Consider the following 20600-nt stretch of genomic DNA (forward strand, 5'->3'; position numbering starts at 1 on the left):
TCCTTTTCTCTTTCTCTTTTCTCTTTCTCTTTCTCCTTTTCTCTCGGGGCTATTTAAATTTTTTTACTTTCGAGGTGGCACGATTGACTGAGTTTTGGGGGTGATATATGGATGGATATATGCAACAATGCTAATATTTAGTGATGACCTGACCAACCTCCAAGCATATTAAATGGTTTCTTTAGTTGCTATGTCAAACGTGTCAGTGAATGTTGAAAATGCTAGTGCTGCATTGACAATTAATGTCAATCTGATCGTATTTACATAGCGATATGAAAAAAGCATCACCCTTCATTTGATCTGAAAGTGTGCAAACAAAGATGACAAACGACAGCTCCTTGTTTAAATTCTTTATTGATGCATACAATGCTAAAGTTCAAAAGGAAATTCTTGCATGTTTACACAATATTAGCAACAAGAGTTAACACACTACTTGTGTGAGGGAAGCATCTTTGGTTGATGTAGTTTCCTACTTTCTTAACTACTGTACAGTGAAGGTAGAAAAGCAACATCGCTAACTTTTAACTGTTTTTCATTTCTAACAAATAAGACAAGAACTGAGATTAGGAACTCTTGCTTTCAGACCAATAATAGGTCAACATATACATTATTCCAAACATGTTTCTTTAACAGAAAGCAATGACACCAGTTTCCAAGGATGAGAAGGAGAGAATACCATAATTCCTGTAAGATTCAAACCACTGGACCGCCCCACTTGTACAAAGCAAAGTGTTACATCTTAGTTTAGTCATTAGTCTGAAAAAAAAGGCAAATCATCCTTAACTACTAATTACATTATTTAGAAAAAAAGATAATACAATGTGATGATGCACAGCTAACTTTATTTTATCCCAATGCCAAATGAGGAAACAGAAATGCAGGCTTAAGGAGACATATTGTGCATTTTTTTCACAATTTAAAACAGTTCCCAGGTGTCTTAAAGGTTTCTGTCATTTAGTTTCGGTCAAAATACATAAAAGATAAAGAATTACACCATACTTAAATCATTTTGAGTGGGTTGCTCTGTCTCATGCAAAATCCAAGTATAGCTGTCAATACCATGACAACTGGGTGCGGGGCTAGGGCGTTGCAAAGAAGCAAGGGCTACTCAGTGTTCCTAACCTAGCCACTTTTCAAACCCCTCTTCTGACTATTTTTCAAAAAAGTGACTGGTAACAAATCTACCGACATTTTGTGGTGTTATCGGAGACTTCTGGAGACTCTGAGACTCCCTTTCAGAGCAGCATGTTCACATCTCCCTGTCTAGTCCAGACTGAATTGTTCTTACGCAGAGCCACTCCGAGTGCCCATAAAGGTTTGTATTTTCACTCGAGGCAACACTTCATCAAAATACACTTTGCCAATTAGTGAAGCAGATCTGTGGATAGCAGGTATGCAGCAGACACACAGCCGGATATGTATACCCCCGTCTGCACGTTGACAACTAAGCTTGGCATTATTATGTTATAACAGACACATTTTTAGAAATAGGCTGCTAAAAATAATATGAAATTATGTTTTGTTTTTTCACACTTGATGGGTGGGCAGGCACTCCACCCATCCCACTATTTGTATACCAGCAATTACCAAGTAAATTTTCGCTAATATGTCCCTTCTAGAGATATATTTAGAAACATGCATGGGAGCTAGACTAACACTAAAAGGAATGTGTATGTGTTTTTGTTTTTTGTAAACTATACAAGGTAATACAAAATGTTTGCAATGTAGTACATTTCTTTAAAGAACCTCACAGAAGAGAAGGGGGATAAGACGTGTTTTACCATTGGTCTTATCTCCAAAAATAACTGGAATCCATTCCTTCAGGAGTGCAATTACTCATACCAGCTTGTGCACGTTATAGGCGCTACAGGAGTATGCTGTTGCATGTCACCGGAGGAGAAGCAGTCAGTAAAAAGATAAAGCAAAAGAATGACTAAACATTTGAATCCACCCAGTAGCAAATCATCACTCAATACATATATACCTTTTTTTTTTTTTTTTTTTTTACAATATTCTATTTTCCACAGTTAACAAGTGTGTGATTACAACATTCACCTGTTATGCAGAGTAATGAACAATATTTATTTGCTGCACTAGATTATGTGTCGCTACTTCACAGTGCACAAGTTTCAAGACCAATGGTGTAAAATTGGACACGGATATCCTATAAAAACAATATAAACACCCTTGGAAAGCAACCCCTGGATCACCATTCCTGCTCTTGCCTACCCTGGCAACTTACTACCACAATAGTTTTGTTGCCAAAGATTTACTAGTTTTCAGATTGGGAAAAAAGGAGCCCAGAACAAAGAAGCTGTTTCTCAGTAGAGAAGCAGACAAGCCCAGTGAGAGGGAGATACTTGGACTGGTGTCTAGGAGATGTCCTGCTGTCCAAGTTGTGAGCACCAGCTGATGGCACTGTTTTCAGGAAGCCTCAATTGATACCACGTTTGCACATTAATGCCAGGTACACCCATACCGATAAACGGAGCTAATTTTGAGCTAGATTCCGATAAAGATGATCCTGACCGATGAGTTTGTGCTCGAGGTCGAAAAATAATAAATGTTAAGCCTGTTCAATATTTAGGATCGTAAAACTTTGTTTGTGGTCAACGGGCAATCCACAGACCTTGTGATTGTGAGGTGAAATGGTAGCCAATTAGGAAGCGACCTGAAGTTTGCGCCATTGCTGGACACAACTAGATGAGCCACATTCACCACAAAAAAATAAAATAAAATGACAAGGAGACGATTTTGGAAAAATGATGTAGCTACCAGAAAATCTAAGAGTTATATTACCTTCTTCTATTTCTCCTTGTACTGCAGTAAACCCCCACCTATTATCAGTTTGCTACTCACAAATTCACTGTTTCTTTTTAACATAACCTCCGTTACTTGCTCTTTCTAAAATGTCTCAAGATGGCAAAAGATGGCCCCCAAGCCCTGTCTAAATAGGAAAGTAGTACAATTGGCCCAAAGACGTATGGTGAAGTGGTACATCTTGACTGAGAAACATGTTTTGTATATCTGGGAGAAGCTAAGATTAGCCTGGGTTTTTATGGAGAGTATATACATGTGCATGTACACGCGCACTTCGGGTTAAATTCTTTTTTTTTAAAACCAAATCATAATGGGATCATAGTTTGTGGTATATTTACAATTACAACTACAGTATTTTGATAGGCAATTGTAAAAATGTTTTGAGGGGGCGCGTTAATTACTCTCATTTTATCGCTCTTCGCAGCATGGCTAGGTCCCTATCGATGCATTTTTGATAATAACAACAAACCTGTTTACTTATGAGGGACATTTTAGGCACTACTGGGTGAGTGTAGGACAACAGAGTTTAGGACATCTGCTTTACAGCAACTGTTTCTGTAGCTGGTGTCACGGAGTGCTTCTCTTCATTTTTGTGGGCCTCTTGTTCTGCTTCATCTTCCTCCTCATCTTCTTTATCCTCGCCAACGTCGTCATCACGCTCGGGGACTGCAAGACCAGCAGAACGATCGCCGAATATTTCACACTGCATGCTCGATGGATCTCCGTTGATTGCCAACTCTGCCTTAACGCCGTCCGCGGTGGACTGACTCAGCATTTGTTGACTCTTCTGGGCAGGTTCCTCACACAATGCGACATCTCCAGGTAAGCATTCCAGTGGAGAGATCTCCACATGTGCATCTTCTCCCGAGGCCATTTCTTGCAAAGGAGCCTTACCATCTCTAACTTTTTTTACATTGAACGTCATGGGAGACACCTTGAATGTAGAGCTTTTAGCAGAAGGGCTCTTGGGGTGGGTCGGACTGAGGGTCTTTATGATCTTTTCGCGCTTTTCCGGTGGAACAATCTTGGTGGTAATCTGTGCCATCTTCTTCTCAATGCTGTGGCGGGAGAAGGCCTTTTTTAGGCTGTCGACTTTCTTCAAACTGGTCCGCTTGAACTTGTCAGACCTTCGCTCAAAGATATGGGAACTACCTCCGGCAGCGCCGCACTCCAGTATTTCTCCCTCCGCTCTGTCACCCGGGAGATCCTCGTCCGAGGAAAGGCTGATGGTCTGAAGACCGTCAACGGAGCTGGCAATGGACATGTTGGGCTGAGTGGACTCTGCGTCATACTGGCTTGGGTTTGGGGTCTTGAGTGAATCCTTGACCAACACACTGGAGGGTATCTCATTGTCCTCCTGTTAAGAAACAGACCAAAAAACAAAAATTATGACAAAATACTCAAAAAACTTTTACAAATATATAAAATAACTGACTGGATAAAGGGTGGTTAGGTGAACTGCACTGTCTGACACACTAGCATGTGAAAGAAAAGGTAAGCAGAGCTGCATGCAGTTAAGTTGGATGCACAGATTAGCATTGGCGAACAGCTTTAGCTTCTGACATGCACAGATCTGCACTACTAATTTAAAGTTTTTAAAGTATAGTGTATATAGTGCTACCTCTACAAGTCAAGATCCTTTTTACTCGCTTTTTCCACACACTGGTGCTCTGCCTCCGCAAGTAGAAGCTGTTGCAATGCCCTAGCTTCATCCGGTTATCACAGTAACAAAAGCAAGACTCGGCGCTGCCCCAGTTGTATGTGGGACGGGGTATACCGTCCCTCACTTACATGAGACAGGGCTGTAAGGGGTTGTAAAGTATACTACAGGTATAATCCTGAGGGTGTTTTGACGAAAGCATGTGAATTAAATTGTGAACAAAATTATCAGGCATAAAAATACTCCTGTGATTCTCCAAAGAATACCAGTTGTTGGGAAGCAGCCTTCAATAGCTGGGACGATCCCCAGGAGTATTTTTTTATCAAAATATTTCATCTACAACCACCCACAGCTATTAAAAAAAGAGTCAAGCACATAGTTTGCATGCAGGAAATCATAATCTTTCTCGATTCATTGAAAACTGGAGCAAAACTCAAAGTTTTGGGTTTGAGTTTTTTTCCCCAATCGTAGATTTTGCTGCCATGTTTGGTCTGTGTGCATGTTTCTTCAGGTGATCTGGAAGTTAATAAAGATCAAGTTCGCTGTGGATTCATGAACCTGAGAAGTGTCAAATGAAGGCCATTCAAAATACAGTATCGCCGCTTTCCATCAGTTTCTTCTATCGCCATGTCAGTCTGTCCATCAATGTAATCATGCATGCAAAACTCATAAACCACAAGGTGAGACAATTAACTTCACGACAACTTAACAAGGGTCTGTACAAATATTGAAATAGTTGCTGATGCATGTCAGAATGACTGCATTTCCAAGAATGCCGGGCAGCTCGCAAGACATTCTGAGAGGGCCTAAAGTGACAGGATACCAAAGGTTCTTCAAAGAACCGTGCAATGCGCCTTTCACGGGGTGTTATTAACACATACTCAAGGACCGGGCAGACAAGATGATCTGAGAGAATCTTGGTTCCTACACAATCTATATTTTATTGTTTTGTAGTGTTACATTTTACACAGAAGGACACTGAATATTCTACAAAAGAAAATTATATATATATATATATATATATATATATATATATATATATATTTAATAATATATATTTAGTTGCTGGCAACCAGTTCAGGGTGTACCCCGCCTCCTGCCCGATGATAGCTGTGATAGGGTCCAGCACGCCCGCGACCCTTGTGAGGAGAAGCGGCTCAAAAAATTAATGGATGGATGGATAGTTAATGGCAAAATTCTGTTACTTACAATATGTTTACATTTTAATGTTTCTGACCGCTTTAAATTGGCTAAAATTCATGGACAGTGGTGCTGTCAGATATGAGTGCCTCGCTTATCAGTTTTTTATTTTTTATTTTTTTTGTCTTGAGATACAAGCAAAAATCTGGGATTACAAATGCGCTTCAGACTCCCACCGCTGATGGCGGCAGAAAACTTCACAACATCCGGAGACAATATTCCTTTCAGTCGAAGCACAACATCAGTTGGTGGCGCTAATGCGCCATTAAGGTGGTTTGCCCACTGCCAATCAATCAACTCCACAAAAGAACAAGGATGGACAAAAATTTATTTTGGTGTTTGATGGGGCACTGGAACGGATTACTTATATTTCCATTAATTTCAATTGGGAATGATGAGTTAGAATACGTGTTCTGAGATACGAATGTGATCATGGAACAAATTAAACTCATATCTCAAGGCACCACTGTACTGTATTGTTATGCACAGGTTGGTAATCTGCAGTTAGTTACTATGGTAGTCTGGCACAGGAAGCCTAGAACTTTAATTGACCCTCTAAACAAATACTCATCAGCCACTCAGAATGAGATGTGATGTGACATGGCAACGCATGCGTCTTTTGTCTCTCGTTATTAATGACCAGACACGTAGAACACGGGGTGTTTTTAAAAACAAAAAGAGAAATGCACATCAATTTGGAATGAAACTAAACAGCTAAGATAATTAACTAACACTATGTGACAACAAGCTTGTTGTATCGCAGCCACGTTATGTAACATGCTGCAAGGTTTTTGATCAAGATTTGTGCTGTCGAAATGTCGTTTGCATGAATAGCAAGTGAAGCCAAATGAGCCAACGCTTATATAAGACTCTTGATCCCTTGCGCTATTCAAATCGAAGCGATCAGGGCGGGGCATGACAGGACAGGACACAGTTGATTCTGACTGAAAGAACTGAGACGAGCACCTCTTACTTTTTGACTGAATGTGTATTCAAATGTGGGATTATGGAGAATTTTCTATTTATTTGACCATAAAGTGCCTATGATAGAATTTAATAAAAAACATTGTCATATGGGCAGTAGGACACAAGTCATGGCATATTGCGCAATGTAACTATAAAAGGAAACAGTAAAAAGACACACCTGTAGATGTCATAGTTTACACTAGAGGGAAAAAAAATCACAAGAAGCCAGATTTTCAGGTTAAGAAGTAACTCAAGATTTGAAATAGAATCAGAGAGTGTGGTATGAAAAGCCACTCCCAAACAAAACACACTAAAAGGAGGAGCTTTGGAAAGTCTGTTTTACAAAATGTGTCTGTAAACCCAATTGTTTCATCACAATTTATCTAATTTACAGTACACAATATCATCCCCCAAACCTGGTTTCTCTGCACATGACTTGGAAGCTTGGCTGGCTGAATATTTTTACATTTTGAAGTAAAACCTGACTAATACATGGAAGAACTATCATGTCTAAGATGAAAGGTAAGCAGAGCTGCAGTCTACCTGTGTTACTAGCGTTCTTTAGCTGTTTGGGTAAATTGTCGTACTCTGCATTTGGATTTTTTTATCCTTTGTGTAATTACACTGAAGAATGGTAGAGACTGTTTCTTAAGACACCTAGGAACGGTTTTAAATCAACAACAATGTGCTTGTCCCATTCATATTGGTCTTTAACCAATCAGTGAAAAGCAGAACTGAACTCAAGTGATTGAGAACATTTGCCTTATCAGCATATTGTATGTAATTAATGTAGGTGTATCCTGTTCACAGCCCAGGAAGTTTTTTTCAAGGTCGTCCCAACATGCTTGCTGTGCATCAGTGGACAGTTGGAAGGAAAAGGGAAGAGACGGAAGGGGAATGGAATAATATGATACTGTATTTCCTGTAAAACATTCATAAACTCAACCATCAATGCAATGCAAATATTCTGCACAACGGATTAAATAAATTTAACAAAAAAGACATTCCTTGACATTTCCTGTTATTGTTTCTCTGTCAATCTCTTTTAGCTATTTTCTTTCAATCCGCCTCAAAAGATAGCGTTGGTACCATTCGTATCACTGTATATAATCAGTGCCATTGTTTGTAGAGAGCACATTTTTTGATAAGGTCGCCACAAATTGTCACCATGTTTACCGCATGTAGTGGCTATTACGTAAGAGCATTCACAGATAAACCCTGGAAGTCCAAGTTATCTGACATGTTTTATTTGAGTGGGATATATATATATATTTTTTAAGTGGAAATGAGAACCCAAAATGGTTATTGTTTTCTCTTTTCCTGTCTAGAATGTCATGACCGTGTTAGGAGCATTTGGATGAGAGATCGCATGCACATTTCTCACAAAGCCAAAAGTACAGAATGTTCATCAACGGCTGAATGTGTAAAAAGCTGCTTAAGGGGTAACTGTTTATTGATAGATTCACACAAGGGAAATCTGAAGGTACCTGCTTCCATTTGGTGTGAATTCCTGAGTTTAAAATCCAAGAAGGAGGCCTGGATTCAGCCAAAATGGATGCTTCAAACCAAAACGGACGACTTGTGTTCAGTTTCGGGTGTGGGTCATTGAAACCTTTGTGTGTCCTGCTCTGATTGACATGTCCACCCAATTTTGTGAAAATTCTATTCAAACTATTAAAAAATTCAAACTAGTGTCAGGTGCTGATTTTTTCCCAACTTTCCGGAGTGTATGTGTGTGCGTGTGTGTGTGTGTGTGTGTGTTGGGGGGAGCGGGGCTAAATTAACAGACACAAATTGCAAAAATGGGTGCGTTTTCAGCTATGTAACCAACATGAAAAAAAGCAATATTTTCAACTTTCCAGGGGACGCTACTGAGTGATTTTCGGAGGACTGTTGGGGACCCCAAAAACATTGTCAGCACAATACATGCGCTAGCAAAAAATTGTGATTTTTGGGCATACTGAGGCCCCAAAACATAATTCATTCATCAAAACAATAATAATTTTGTCTTTAGATCTTACGTACAGTACATTTTTGCCAAAATGGCTTCATAAACCTGAAAAACAGATGTTTACGTTTATTTCTGTATATGTTCCTGTAAACTTGGCATTTAAGAATATATATATTTTAATTGTACAAGTGGAACTAATGAATCTTTGTGGTCATACCTGCAACATAACTCAAATTTTATGAAAATGGCAAACTGCAAATGTGTCAAAAGTGTAATTGTGACATTCAGGCCTCATGTCATTGCAGTCTTAACTGGGTTAACATGCAAAATATGCACAGTATGTTGCCTTGGCAGTTCCAAAGACAAGAGGATGAATACTTAGTGGGTTGTTTTAAGAGCTACTGTTTTGTTGTCTTTCTAAATGTGTGACAGCTTCAGAACGGCTTTTCCATACTTTCACTTTCAACCTCTATTTTAATTTATATATTTTTTGGTTTCTAAATAGTATATCGTATTATTTACTGATCTCAGGAAATTTCAGCCTGTTCTAACATGTAGGAGTGGAACTGATTTGATGATTCATCCCCTCTGTTGTGTTACGGGTCAAATTAACCCAAGAAATAGAATTTAAAAAAAATCAAAATACTGTAGATGGTTTATTTCACAGATTGCAATGAAATTGTTCGGAATTGAGTTATTAATAAGATATAAACAATGTTTACGGTATTATTATTATTTTATTTTTTTGACACTTCTGGATAATTGAAGTTCCTCCCTTCCCCGTTTCCAACAGTTCCAACATATTTTCCGTTCCTTGCATGTGTGTTTATTTTTTGATAGTGTGTGTGAGAGCTCTGACTGTTGTCACCCCTCAGTCACGTTGCAATTAGGATTCGGGTCGCTCTCTTTCACTTTCTCTCACACCGCTCCCATCTCATTACAGGATGAAATTTAGAAATTGTTTTGTATGTACTGTATGTGTGTGGGGGGGCAGGGGTCATTAGTTGTTATGCAAGTCCTGTTTGGGGAGGTTCCCATGAGAGTTCCGCCAAGATCTGCAGCCACATGATAACAAAAGGCTAACCTGCCGTCTTCAAGCGCTATCATCGTGTCAAAGCCAAAAGGTTAGCACAGAGCAATGTTTCACAATGTAATCAGTGTTAACTTCTGATGAGTGACATCAATTGAAAAAGTGTAATTTGGTGACTTGGTGTTGAATCGCTAATTCCATGACTGAAAATGTCAGTGTTCTGCGTTGTCTTCTGGCTCTTTAGTGTAGCCCCTGGCCTTGTCGTAACACCGGGCTGCATTGTAGTAAAAGTTCATTGGCCCCTGTGGAACAGCGGGATATGTTCACCTATAGAAACCTTGTTACGGGCTGTATTTCGTCTAATTGGAGCCAGAACGGCCTCCCCAAAACTGACAATTTCAAGTGGAGCATTAGAAGTGTGCTTTTTTTCCATCATTCTTTCAGTATTATGACCGAAGAATGTCAGAGACATTTACTTAAGACACCAGTAAATTGTTTTAAATTGCATGTGGGCGCATCATGGGTCTCCTATAAGAATGAATCAGTGGTGAATACAAGAAAGTCCTCCCACAACAATGTAATCATTGCCTCAAATGCAGCTCATTCGCATTTCCAGTCTGGTCTTGTCAAAGGAGCTTAAAATGAAGCGTTTAAAAAGTGGGTGTGGTACCAACAATGGTGTTTGAATCAGTAGACAGAAAAGCCACACCGCTGGGTAGATGAGTTTTGACAGTTACCTGTTTTTAGTATGCCGATTATAACGCAGTAATAAAGAGCAATTGCTGAATTTGAGGAGATCTTTCCCAAAAACATGATGAAGCTATTGAGTTTCTTTGGAAAAAAGTGAAAAATTATTTACCCAGATGTTTACATTTTACACATTGTATCCTTGTAAGACTTAATTTGTCAGTCTGAACAAGACAGCAAATAATACTTTGTTCACAATAGAATGGCAAGGCAAGATCGATTTTCTAATGTGTTAGCATATTTTGCAAAGTTCTAGTTGTTAAGCAGTTATAGTATGCACCAAGCCCAATTGACACAAATCTTTTATATATTTTTTTTCCATCTTAATGACAAGAAGTGTTAATAAAAAAAAGTCAATACCAAATATATTTCGGTTATATACCTTTGGGTAAATGTGGGCTCCTCTTCTTCACACATTTCTGTGAAGTCTGAGTCTACTGTAAATGCACTGGGTTAAATGTAATATTTGACTAAACTATGTGGCAAGGCAAAAGCCGAAAGTTACTTCTTCAAAAGCGAGGTGTCGACACCCTCACTTGGGTCGCGGGCGTGCTGCCGCCTATTTCAGCTGACTCTGGGTGAAAAGCGTGGTACACCCTCGCCAGCCAATCACAGGGCACACATAGACAAACAAGCGTTCGCACTCACAATCACACCTATGGACAATTTAGAGTCTTCAATTAACCTACTATGCATGTTTTTGGGATGTGGGAGGAAACCGGAGTACCCGGCAAAAACCCACGCATGCATCCGGGTCCTCAGAACTGTGCGACAGATGTGCTAAACATTCGCCCACCGTGTCTCTGGTGTCGACACTGTTCCTTTTATTTTGTTTTGCTGAGGAGCTTTCAACAAAGAAGAGAGGTTGGATGCTGTCGGATGGTAACTGTGGTTGAGTGCAATACTTTGAAACTCTTCGCAAATCTCGTATATTTTATTTTTCAACCACAAAAGGCGAGAATGTGCGCAGAAATAACAGTTCTGATATTTGATTGATGGAAAAATATAAATGCCAGAGGATTTTGGTTTCCAATCGAATAACTTGGACTGATAATCTGACTTTTAAAACATCTTACTAATAAGTCCTTTACATACATTTATAAAAGTCCAGTTTAATCAGTTGAATGCACTGTTCCAAAAAGCAGTCCTTGCATGCACAAAACCTTCAGCCTTCTAGAATAGCTGAAATGTTTTTCAGTTGGTTAGTCAAAAGCACTTTAAATGGTGGCAGGTGTGTGCTGACTCCCACTTAACATGAGTTTGAATGTGAAATACAGTGTGTATCCGCATCATCTCAGTTGTTTATTTTTACTTCCTCTCTCAAAAGTGAGTTGTACAGATTATAGGTCACATAGGGAAAACGTTTTGTAATGATTTGTCTTGGTGTCATTTTTTTATATCTCAAAAACCTGGCATTTGAACAGGGGTGTGTACACTTTTTATATCCACTCAATGTGTGCGTAGCCTCCAGCATGAGTGCATAAAAGCAAACAAAAAAGGAAGAGCAGCAGTAATGAAGGCCCTCATTAGTCCTCGTTATGTAATGCAGTAAAGCAGCAGAGGGCATTGTCAATTTTTGAGTGACCGCAGTCAACAGTGCACCGGTAGCAGTTTCCACATACAGTAGGGCCCTCTGTGTTTCCACTTCAGCGGGCACGTACAGGGTGACGAGTGTTCTCGATCCATTTTGCAGAGCGGCAGAGGGAGGGCCCCCTCGGGCATAAATGCAGCGAGGGTATTTCGTCTTTTGGTTTGCAGCAAATGGACGTTATCAAAGTAGTGGTAGCGTGTCGCTCGTGTTTGCTTCAGGACACATGACTCAGCGGAGCGGCCCATAAAGTATCGCATCCACTTGTCACAGTGATTGAAATCGCTTGGTTTTGGATGGGGTCTGGGAGGTGTTTCTGTGTCATGCAAATGGCGGGTTGGCATTGACTTTTCTGGCACCTCTAGCAATTAGCATTAGTATGTGTTATAAAAGTAGTAAGGTGAGGTGAAATCGCTTGTGGTGGGGGGAGCTCTGTGTCATGCAAATTCCGAATATGGCTTTTATTACCGTGACAACCAGGGCGGAGCTAGGGCATTGCGATAAAGCCAGGGCTACTCAGTGTTGGCAAAGTAGCAACTTTTTCAAGACCTTTAGCAACTATTTCCTTTTTTTGTGCTGCTCCACTTGGTTCCACACTGGTTGAAATTATTTAGTTTTAAGGGGAGGGAGGAAAGCTCACCCTCATGTTTTCGTTACCATGATGACCCGGAGCAGAGCTAGGGTGTTGTACCAAAGTGAGGGAGGGCTATATTCAAGTGCTACCAACTTAGCCACTTCATTGCTATAGTTAGCAACTTTTAAAACCCTTCTTGTAACAATTTGTCAATAATGATACTAGCAACAAAGCTGAAAGTGACGTTTTTTGTGGCATAATGGCATTATGTCATTGTGGCGACTTCTGGAGACTCTGAGTTTCCCTCCAGAACAAGCGATGCAAATAAATCTTAAGCGAATGGGCGTTATCAAAGTGAGGTGCGCCTTCAGGACACGTGACTCATCAAAACGGCCCGAAAAGACCAGGAAACAATTTGCGAAGTAAAAATGGCAGTAATAAAAGCTCAGCAGCACACTCAAAGGAAAAAAAAAAGGGATGAACAAACTACACTCCCCACCCCTGTAGCTTAAATCTTCTCCCTAAGGCTTGCCAACTCTCATTTACAGCTCTGTAACTGCATACGCCTGACCCAAAACATCAGGATAATAGTGATTGGGTAACACGCACAATTGCACGCTCACACATGCCCCCAAACACACCACACAAACACATACACACACGCACGCACACACACTAGGCCTACTAAGCCCACCGAGACACCCTTTTTAGTAAATGTGCTGTATTAGACCATAATTGTCTATTAGCAGTATGACACTAATTGGTAAGACAAATTAGAGTTACGCGATGCTATACAGCAGGGGCGGGCGAAGTATAAAAGCATACGGCGCCGTTCTTTACTCTGGCCCACCGAGCATTTGCATTTATGTTTTTTCCTCAAATGGATTAATGAATATATATTGATTTGTATATATTTTTAAGTCATGTATCGCAGTAAATATTTGGTTGAACGGTTGACTATTAAATAATTAAAAATATATGCATACTGTACATTTAACAGTGTTTTGTTTATTTTGAATAAATGTTAATTAATTATAATTTGATTACTAATAATAACAAGAAATGAGAATGAATAGTTAGAATGTTAGTAATGAAATATTGAATACAATAACAATTTAAGTAATCACAATTATTTGACAAATTTGCCACGTCTATAAATAAAGATGTAAATCTTTATTCTTTTTTAAATTACATTTCTATTCATTTATCTCCTTAAATAATACATTAGTTAAACTATTTTTATATAGCCATTTGAACAATTTTATCTCCAAGTGACCTGTCCTAACTTCCCAATTTAAATAAAAAAATCACAATAATCATATACGCGATTTTGCATATTTTACATTTCTTTATTCATTTTACATTACATGTCAATTCATTTATCTCATTAAATAATAGGTTCATGGATTTATTTGATTAAGTAATTTATTTCTAAAAATTACATTTTACGACAATAACTTTACACATACAATTAACTTGTTTATTAAATAATTGGTTATGTAATTAGAACAAAATTAATTACACATAATATTATTTAAAAACTAAAAGGAATTATTATTTGATTGTTACAATTAACTCTTTTTTTTAAATTTTATTTTACCTCATCTACTGTACGAATGACCTGGCCTGTCATTCCATTTTAAAAATCAAATGCGGACTTTGAACAAAAGTTTGCCTACCTCTGCTATACAGTAACCAAATGGAATACAGCAATAAACGTGAAAGCCAGTAAGCATGATTCACTCAAAAGCAACATGCAGTCGCTCCCTTCCGAATTCAATAAAATTGATCCTTGGCCGCGAGCAAACACAACAACCTGGAAAGTTACTGTCTTGGCACCTGCCGCACCTGAACAACAGAGCCTTGGTACCTGGGAAACCAGATAACCAAGATGGTTAAGTGCTCTCGGTGGCTCCGGCTGTGTCAACAATATGACCCCAACCCCCTCCCCCTCGCCCTCCCGCCTGCCCTCCTTCCCCCACACATCCCGCTTCATTTCCTGGGCATGCACTTGCGTGCACATGCTGAAACCTCACGCACTTATGCATTGGGAGAAAATTGGAATTCATTCAGTTATTTATTAATAAGTGCAAGCTGCATGCACATCATCACGCTATTATGGTTGAGTACAAGTTCTTCCTTCAAGGAAACTTACTCGATGATGCCGTTTTTTATTTGAAACCATTTCCATCTCTCTCATTACATTATAATGCTCAAAGAATAAAGATCTACATCACACTTAACATAAACTAGTCACACAAGTGTGTTATCATGACAACGGGGGGGGGGGGGGGGGGGGGGGGAGCTAGGGCTTTGCATTTTTTGACTCCTCTAAGGACAATTTAAAAAACAAGTGACGAGCCACAAATCTTAGTAACTTTTTGTGGTGTAATTGTCAACTTCAGAACAACAGGAGATCTTCACCCTACCGCCTCCAGACTGCAAATGAATGATGCTTTCGCAAAGCCACCACCAATTTAACCATATCCTTCAGCACAAAATGCCTCTAAACATTTTGTTTCGTCACTCACAGAGGCAGCACCAAGCCATCGAATTGCACTTTGTCTACTAGTCTCGCGCAGTGATTCTCAAAGTGCGGTACAAGTACCAATATTGGTACGTGGGCTCTCTCTCTTGTGGTACATGAAAGAATCACTGAATTAAATACGATTAAGCTTACATTTTTACTACAGTACATTTTTTACTTCCCAAGTACAGTAAAACATTTTTTAAATACAGCTCAGTTGTATTTAACTTGAGTACTGTAAATGTGATATTTAGAACAAAACCTCTTTATTTTTTTGACTGTATCTTAATGTTGTCCATTATGGCGATACTTGGAGAGGTAACTATATTTTTGGGTGGTACTTGGTGCAAAAAGTTTGAGAACCTCTGGTCAAGCGGATTTGTGCATGTTGCGCATGCAGCTGACACATCAGAAATCACGTCCTTCACGTCAACAACTTCGACGAACATTCGACTCTGTACCGGTTTTCAGAAGCTGGTAACACCTTCCTAGGTTTAACATAATAGTGTTTTCATGTAGGAGCTTGAAAATGAGGGATCTTCAGTCGGCTTAGTTGCTCGCTAACAGACACATTTTGAGAAATAGGCAGCTCACAAAAGACCGTTGTGGTTGTTTAATTTCAGACTGGATGGGTGGACAGGCACTCCAGAGACAAAACTATTTGTATAGAGGTCGGTTTTCTATAAAACCTCCCCTTTAAGGAACACATCATCTTTATCATCCGTTCTCAAGATCTAAGGTGTATACTGCAAGGATATTATTTCCTGTTCGTCCGCCATTTTTTGGGAGCAGGCAAAGTAGAGAGCGTATCTCTCGTTCAGCACCTGTCTCGAGTTACCCCGAACGGCGGTTGAAATGGCAAAGCCGTCTGAAAGCCAACTGTATCTCTGAATAGCTGTGGGGGTGAAAGCAGATCCAGTCGGAGCCCGAGAGCCCTCCTCTATTATCCCGTGTCCCTCCATTCCCAGACACACCCTTTTTCTTACCCTCCGCTCACACTTGTGTACCTTTTGGGAGTGCTTATATTCATGCTAACTACCAAGTCGGAGTTCGCTCCGAACAAACTCACCCACTCATTTTTTTGTGCTCTTTCTATGATGCCCTGAGAAGCCTTATGATGGCGCAAAAGCCCCGGCAAATAGAAAAGTAGTCATCAAGAACGTATGTTGAAGTGATACATCTTGACTGAGAGATCTGATGTCTTTGTATGTAGGAGAGGACCTCTGCTTAGCCTGGATTGTTAGTGGGAGTTATGGTGAGTCTTTGTACACATGCACTTCCGATGCATTTTATTTATTTATTTATTTTCCACAATCAAGGCACATGTGCTTTAAGCCATTTATTTTTAGGGGAAAGTTGTAAGATAAATTTGAAATGGTATTAAAGTGTTGTGGGTTCATAGCAGGGCTGCAACTATTTTATTAATTAATTCATCTGTCAATAATTTTTTTAATTAATAGATGCATCGGATAGAAAACATTTTTTTTTTAATTTCCATCTCTTTATTCAAAAACAGAACATTATCTCAAATTGATGATAAGGCACTAACATAAACTGATTACGATTCAGTTCCTGGTTTGGTCCGTAACGTAAAAAAGTAGGAAAAAATGTTGATCATTGTTCAAAGTAAAAACAGATGTTTGCAAATATCTTATTTTGATCAAACACAAAGCTAATCCATCTGCTTTCATGGAGAAATACAGAAATCCTTACTGTTGAGAGGTTAAAATCAGAGGCTTTCCACAATTTTAAGCTAAACAAGGTTTCTAAACAATTTATCGACTATCAAAATAGTTATCGATTAATTTGATAATTGATGAGTACATTAATTGATTAAATCTCGTTCATAGTTGGTGGTATATTTACAGTTTCAACTATTGTGGGGGGTAGGTCAATTACTCGTGTTTTTCGCTGTTCGTGGCCGGGCTCGGTCCAAATCCCCCATGGATAGCAGGTCTTTACTGTATATAAAGGTATACACTGTACATATTGTTTTGGTCGTCGGTGTGTTTAATATGACTGTTGCGCTCATTCGTCAGTTCAGCTCTGCAGGTTCCTGCTCAACAAGTTTTTAACAGCTCTGAACCAAATTGAATGCTGCTCGCATGCAATGTCTTGCATATGTGCAACCACCTGCCACTGCAGTCATATATAAACGCAAAGAGGCACAACTGTGGGAAAATACAGGTGGCATTTGAGTGTAGTATTTACAGTATGAGAAGCCTTTCTCTCCAGTGATTCCTGCCCACTGTGCCGAAATGATCTCATTTCACTGACTTGGTCAGAAAAGTGTTAATTACTTAATAGAAATAATGTATCTGCTATCTACTGTATCTGTGCCAGGAAAATGCTGTGACAGGCATAACCATTAAATGCTCTTCCATTAGATTTTGATTAGCAGCGGGTCAGGCGAACCTGTGTATCCACCTGTTGCCATTCATACAAAAGAATAATAATGACGTGTTCAATTTAACAGACCCAGATGTCACTCTGAGTTAGTCAATTTGTGAGTAAATTGAGACAAGATCCTCATTATTTCTGTACAGAGTTGTAACTTGACTTACGAGTGCCCCGACGTACGAGCTTTTCGAGTTACAAGCCATCGCTTGGTCGAGTTACAACCGAGCTTCAGATACACTGTTGCAAGACTGAAATGAAAAACAAGTGGACCAATTAAAGTACTGTAATGCTGTCACATGTGGCAAGGAAAACTATAGTCGCAGATGCAATTTTTGCAGTTTATTGAACATGAAAATAATTCAAATACACAAATACAAAATGAGAGCACTCACAAGGAGCTGCTTGAGGCCACTATTCACGCCCAGTGTTCACACGTAGACTACCCCAAACAACTAAACCAACTGGACTGGACAGTTATTGACCTCATTCACTAGGCCACGCCCCTTAAAGGCACACATCCGACACAAATACTACAGTACGTATGTTAAAAAAATAGTGTTCTTTGGGGGGTAGCTGGAAGAGATTAATTCCATTTCAATGTGGGAAAATTGTTTTGATATACAAGAAGGAGCGAAAAATGACTACCACATTAATGTTGGAAGAAAATGTGAAATGATTTATATTTGTCTCATTTTCTGCACTAACAAAAACCTGGCATTTGGGTTGTGTAAATTTTTTATATTCATTGTACATGTAAAAACAGCAATCTGAGGGAAACCAGAACTACAATGTGGCCTGTGACATAAATGAGTTTGACATCCCTGCTAGATGCTAAAAGATTGCGCCAAAGCACAACTTTTGTATGAGACACAGGTTTGGCCCAAGTCCAAAAACAGCAAACAGCAAATTGCGAATATGCGGGGGATCACTGTATAACTAAATTGAGTTATGAGCTCTGTCACAGAACTAATTAAACTCATAAATCAAGGTACCACATACTGTGGTGCCCTGAGATGCGAGTTGACTGTAATTCATTCTGTGACCATGCTCGTAACTCAAAACACAAAACACAATCATCTTTCGCCACTGAAATAAATGGAAATGCCACCAATCCGTTATTAAATTATCAGTTTGTAATGTTGATTTATTAAGAAAAATAGCACTCTATATTGTTGTATTAAAAAAAAAAGACAGTTATGACAGTTTTTAAATAGAATATATTGAAACGAGTTTTGCTATATTTTTGGCTTAAATTCAATGACCATTGTGTTTCTCCTTCTGGTGTGCATGCTTTGGCCACCTGGGGACAGTATAATTCAGACACAGGAATATAAGTGGAGACGTCTCAGCTCCTGAGTAAGTCGCAGTAATATTGTTTGTGTTTGTGTTAAATATCTGCTGCTTAAAGCGTTATAAAGGCCCGCCACCGATGCCATTTGTTAGCCATTCTATGGTGTATTGCATTGTGAGTTAGCATTAAGCTAAATGGACTTTCTTAAGGCAAAGCTGTGTTTTAATACACAAAGTGTAATTATTTTTGTTTTATGATTAGTTTGATAGTCCTGTAAACTTCATCTGGGAGTGGCAATAAACAGCTTGGAGCCTCTTTTTTGAAGAACTGTTCACTATCTGTGGAACTCCTGCTTGTTGTGAAGTGAGCTGAGCTGAGTTTACTGCCACAATACAACACTCGTATCTCACATTTTTGCTCTCAAGTCAAAGCAAAAAAAAAAAAAATCATCTGAATGACAGCTCGTATCTCGATCAACTCGTAAGTCGGGTCTCAAGGAACCACTCTACTTTTTGTTCGTTTGATTTTCCCACTCTCAAATACTTCATAGACGCTCACCTGGAAGATGAGGACTTTGAAGTGGTTCCTCTTGAGCAGGTGGCTGTGGTTGGCCTCCAGCTTCTTCACCTGCACCGCCTGCTTGTCCAGGCGTTCTCTAACCTCCTTCAGGTGACCGCTCACTTTGCGCGAGCGCTCCAACAACTTGCACACGCTGTTGGAGGTGCCCACGTGTGTCTTGGACAGGCGGCTCACGTCGCCCTGCACTAGCCGCACGGCGCCCTCCAGGTCGGCCTGCTTCTGCTCCATGCGCTGCTGGTTTAACTGCACTGCCTCCATCATGTTGACCAGTTTGTCCAGCAGGGCCACCACAGTGATGGCGCTCACCTGGCCACGGTCCACTGGGCTCCCGGGGACAGCGGCGGTGGAGGAGGGGCTGGTGGGACTCTTTACACCCAGTCGGGCCAGGGTTCCGGTCGGGGTAGGGGAGCACGGGGCTGATGAAGGGCTGTAACTCGGGATGAGGAGCTCCGCATTCTCTGGCCCAGGCTCCGGGACGGTGTGTGTGCTGCTTGTCACGCTGCTGGTCTCGGGGTGGGGGGGCTTTTCCATGGTGCACAGGTGGATTTGGTCAGTAGACCGATGCAAGTAGCTCCTGTAGTGAGCAGTGAACTTTGTGAGTAACTTAGCTCAGCAACCACGCCCCACTCGGTCTCTCCCTCGCGCTCTCTCTCTCTTCACACACACAAGCACAAACATGCTGTGAACTTTCAAAACACCTCCCCCATGAGCCAAAGGGAGGGGCTCAGTCACCATGGTAACCTCCAGGCCTTGCCCTACTGACAGATCAGAGTCATGCGTGTGTCCTTCCTTGTGTGCTTGCTTGTCGTGTTGTTCATGTAAGACTAACCTCTCCAGTTTAGCGAGTGCTTGGCTACATTTGTATACTAAGTGCTAATTGGGGCCCAAGCAGGGGATGCCAAAATTCTTTGTTGCATCTTTGACATCCTTATTCTAAAGTCCAATACATTGCAAAGTCTTTGCTCATACTGGAAAATTCATTGTTCAACAGTGTTGTTCATTAGGGATGGGCGAGTACTGATCCAGGCCCTTTTTCAAGGTACCAGATACTGAAGGCTGCCGATACCACCCACCGATACTTAAGGCAAAAAAATCTGACATTGATTAAGTCCTCCTCACCATTAGTTGGCGCTACTCTGTGGGCGTTTGACACATCTGCAAATCATCATGTGCATAAAAAACAGAGGTCTTTGTTGTATCAAAAGTAGTAGTAGTATCGGTACACAATATTGGTGAGTACTCAAAAGTGAATACTTGTCCTGGTATC

At 40.1% G+C, this 20600-nt stretch overlaps 1 protein-coding gene across 1 annotated transcript; it reads right to left on the minus strand.

The window, feature by feature from the left end:
* Window positions 1–202: 202 nt before the first annotated feature.
* Window positions 203–19982, minus strand: cavin2a (caveolae associated protein 2a). Its single transcript, XM_061692671.1, has 2 exons — window positions 19313–19982; window positions 203–4177 (listed from the first exon to the last, which is right to left on the minus strand). The coding sequence occupies exons 1-2, from the start codon at window positions 19862–19864 to the stop codon at window positions 3347–3349; spliced, it is 1383 nt and encodes a 460-aa protein (XP_061548655.1). The 5' UTR covers window positions 19865–19982; the 3' UTR covers window positions 203–3346.
* Between the last annotated feature and the right edge of the window lie 618 nt (window positions 19983–20600).

The sequence above is a fragment of the Phycodurus eques genome, chromosome 12 (genome assembly GCF_024500275.1).
Source record: "Phycodurus eques isolate BA_2022a chromosome 12, UOR_Pequ_1.1, whole genome shotgun sequence".
NCBI lineage: Eukaryota > Metazoa > Chordata > Actinopteri > Syngnathiformes > Syngnathidae > Phycodurus > Phycodurus eques.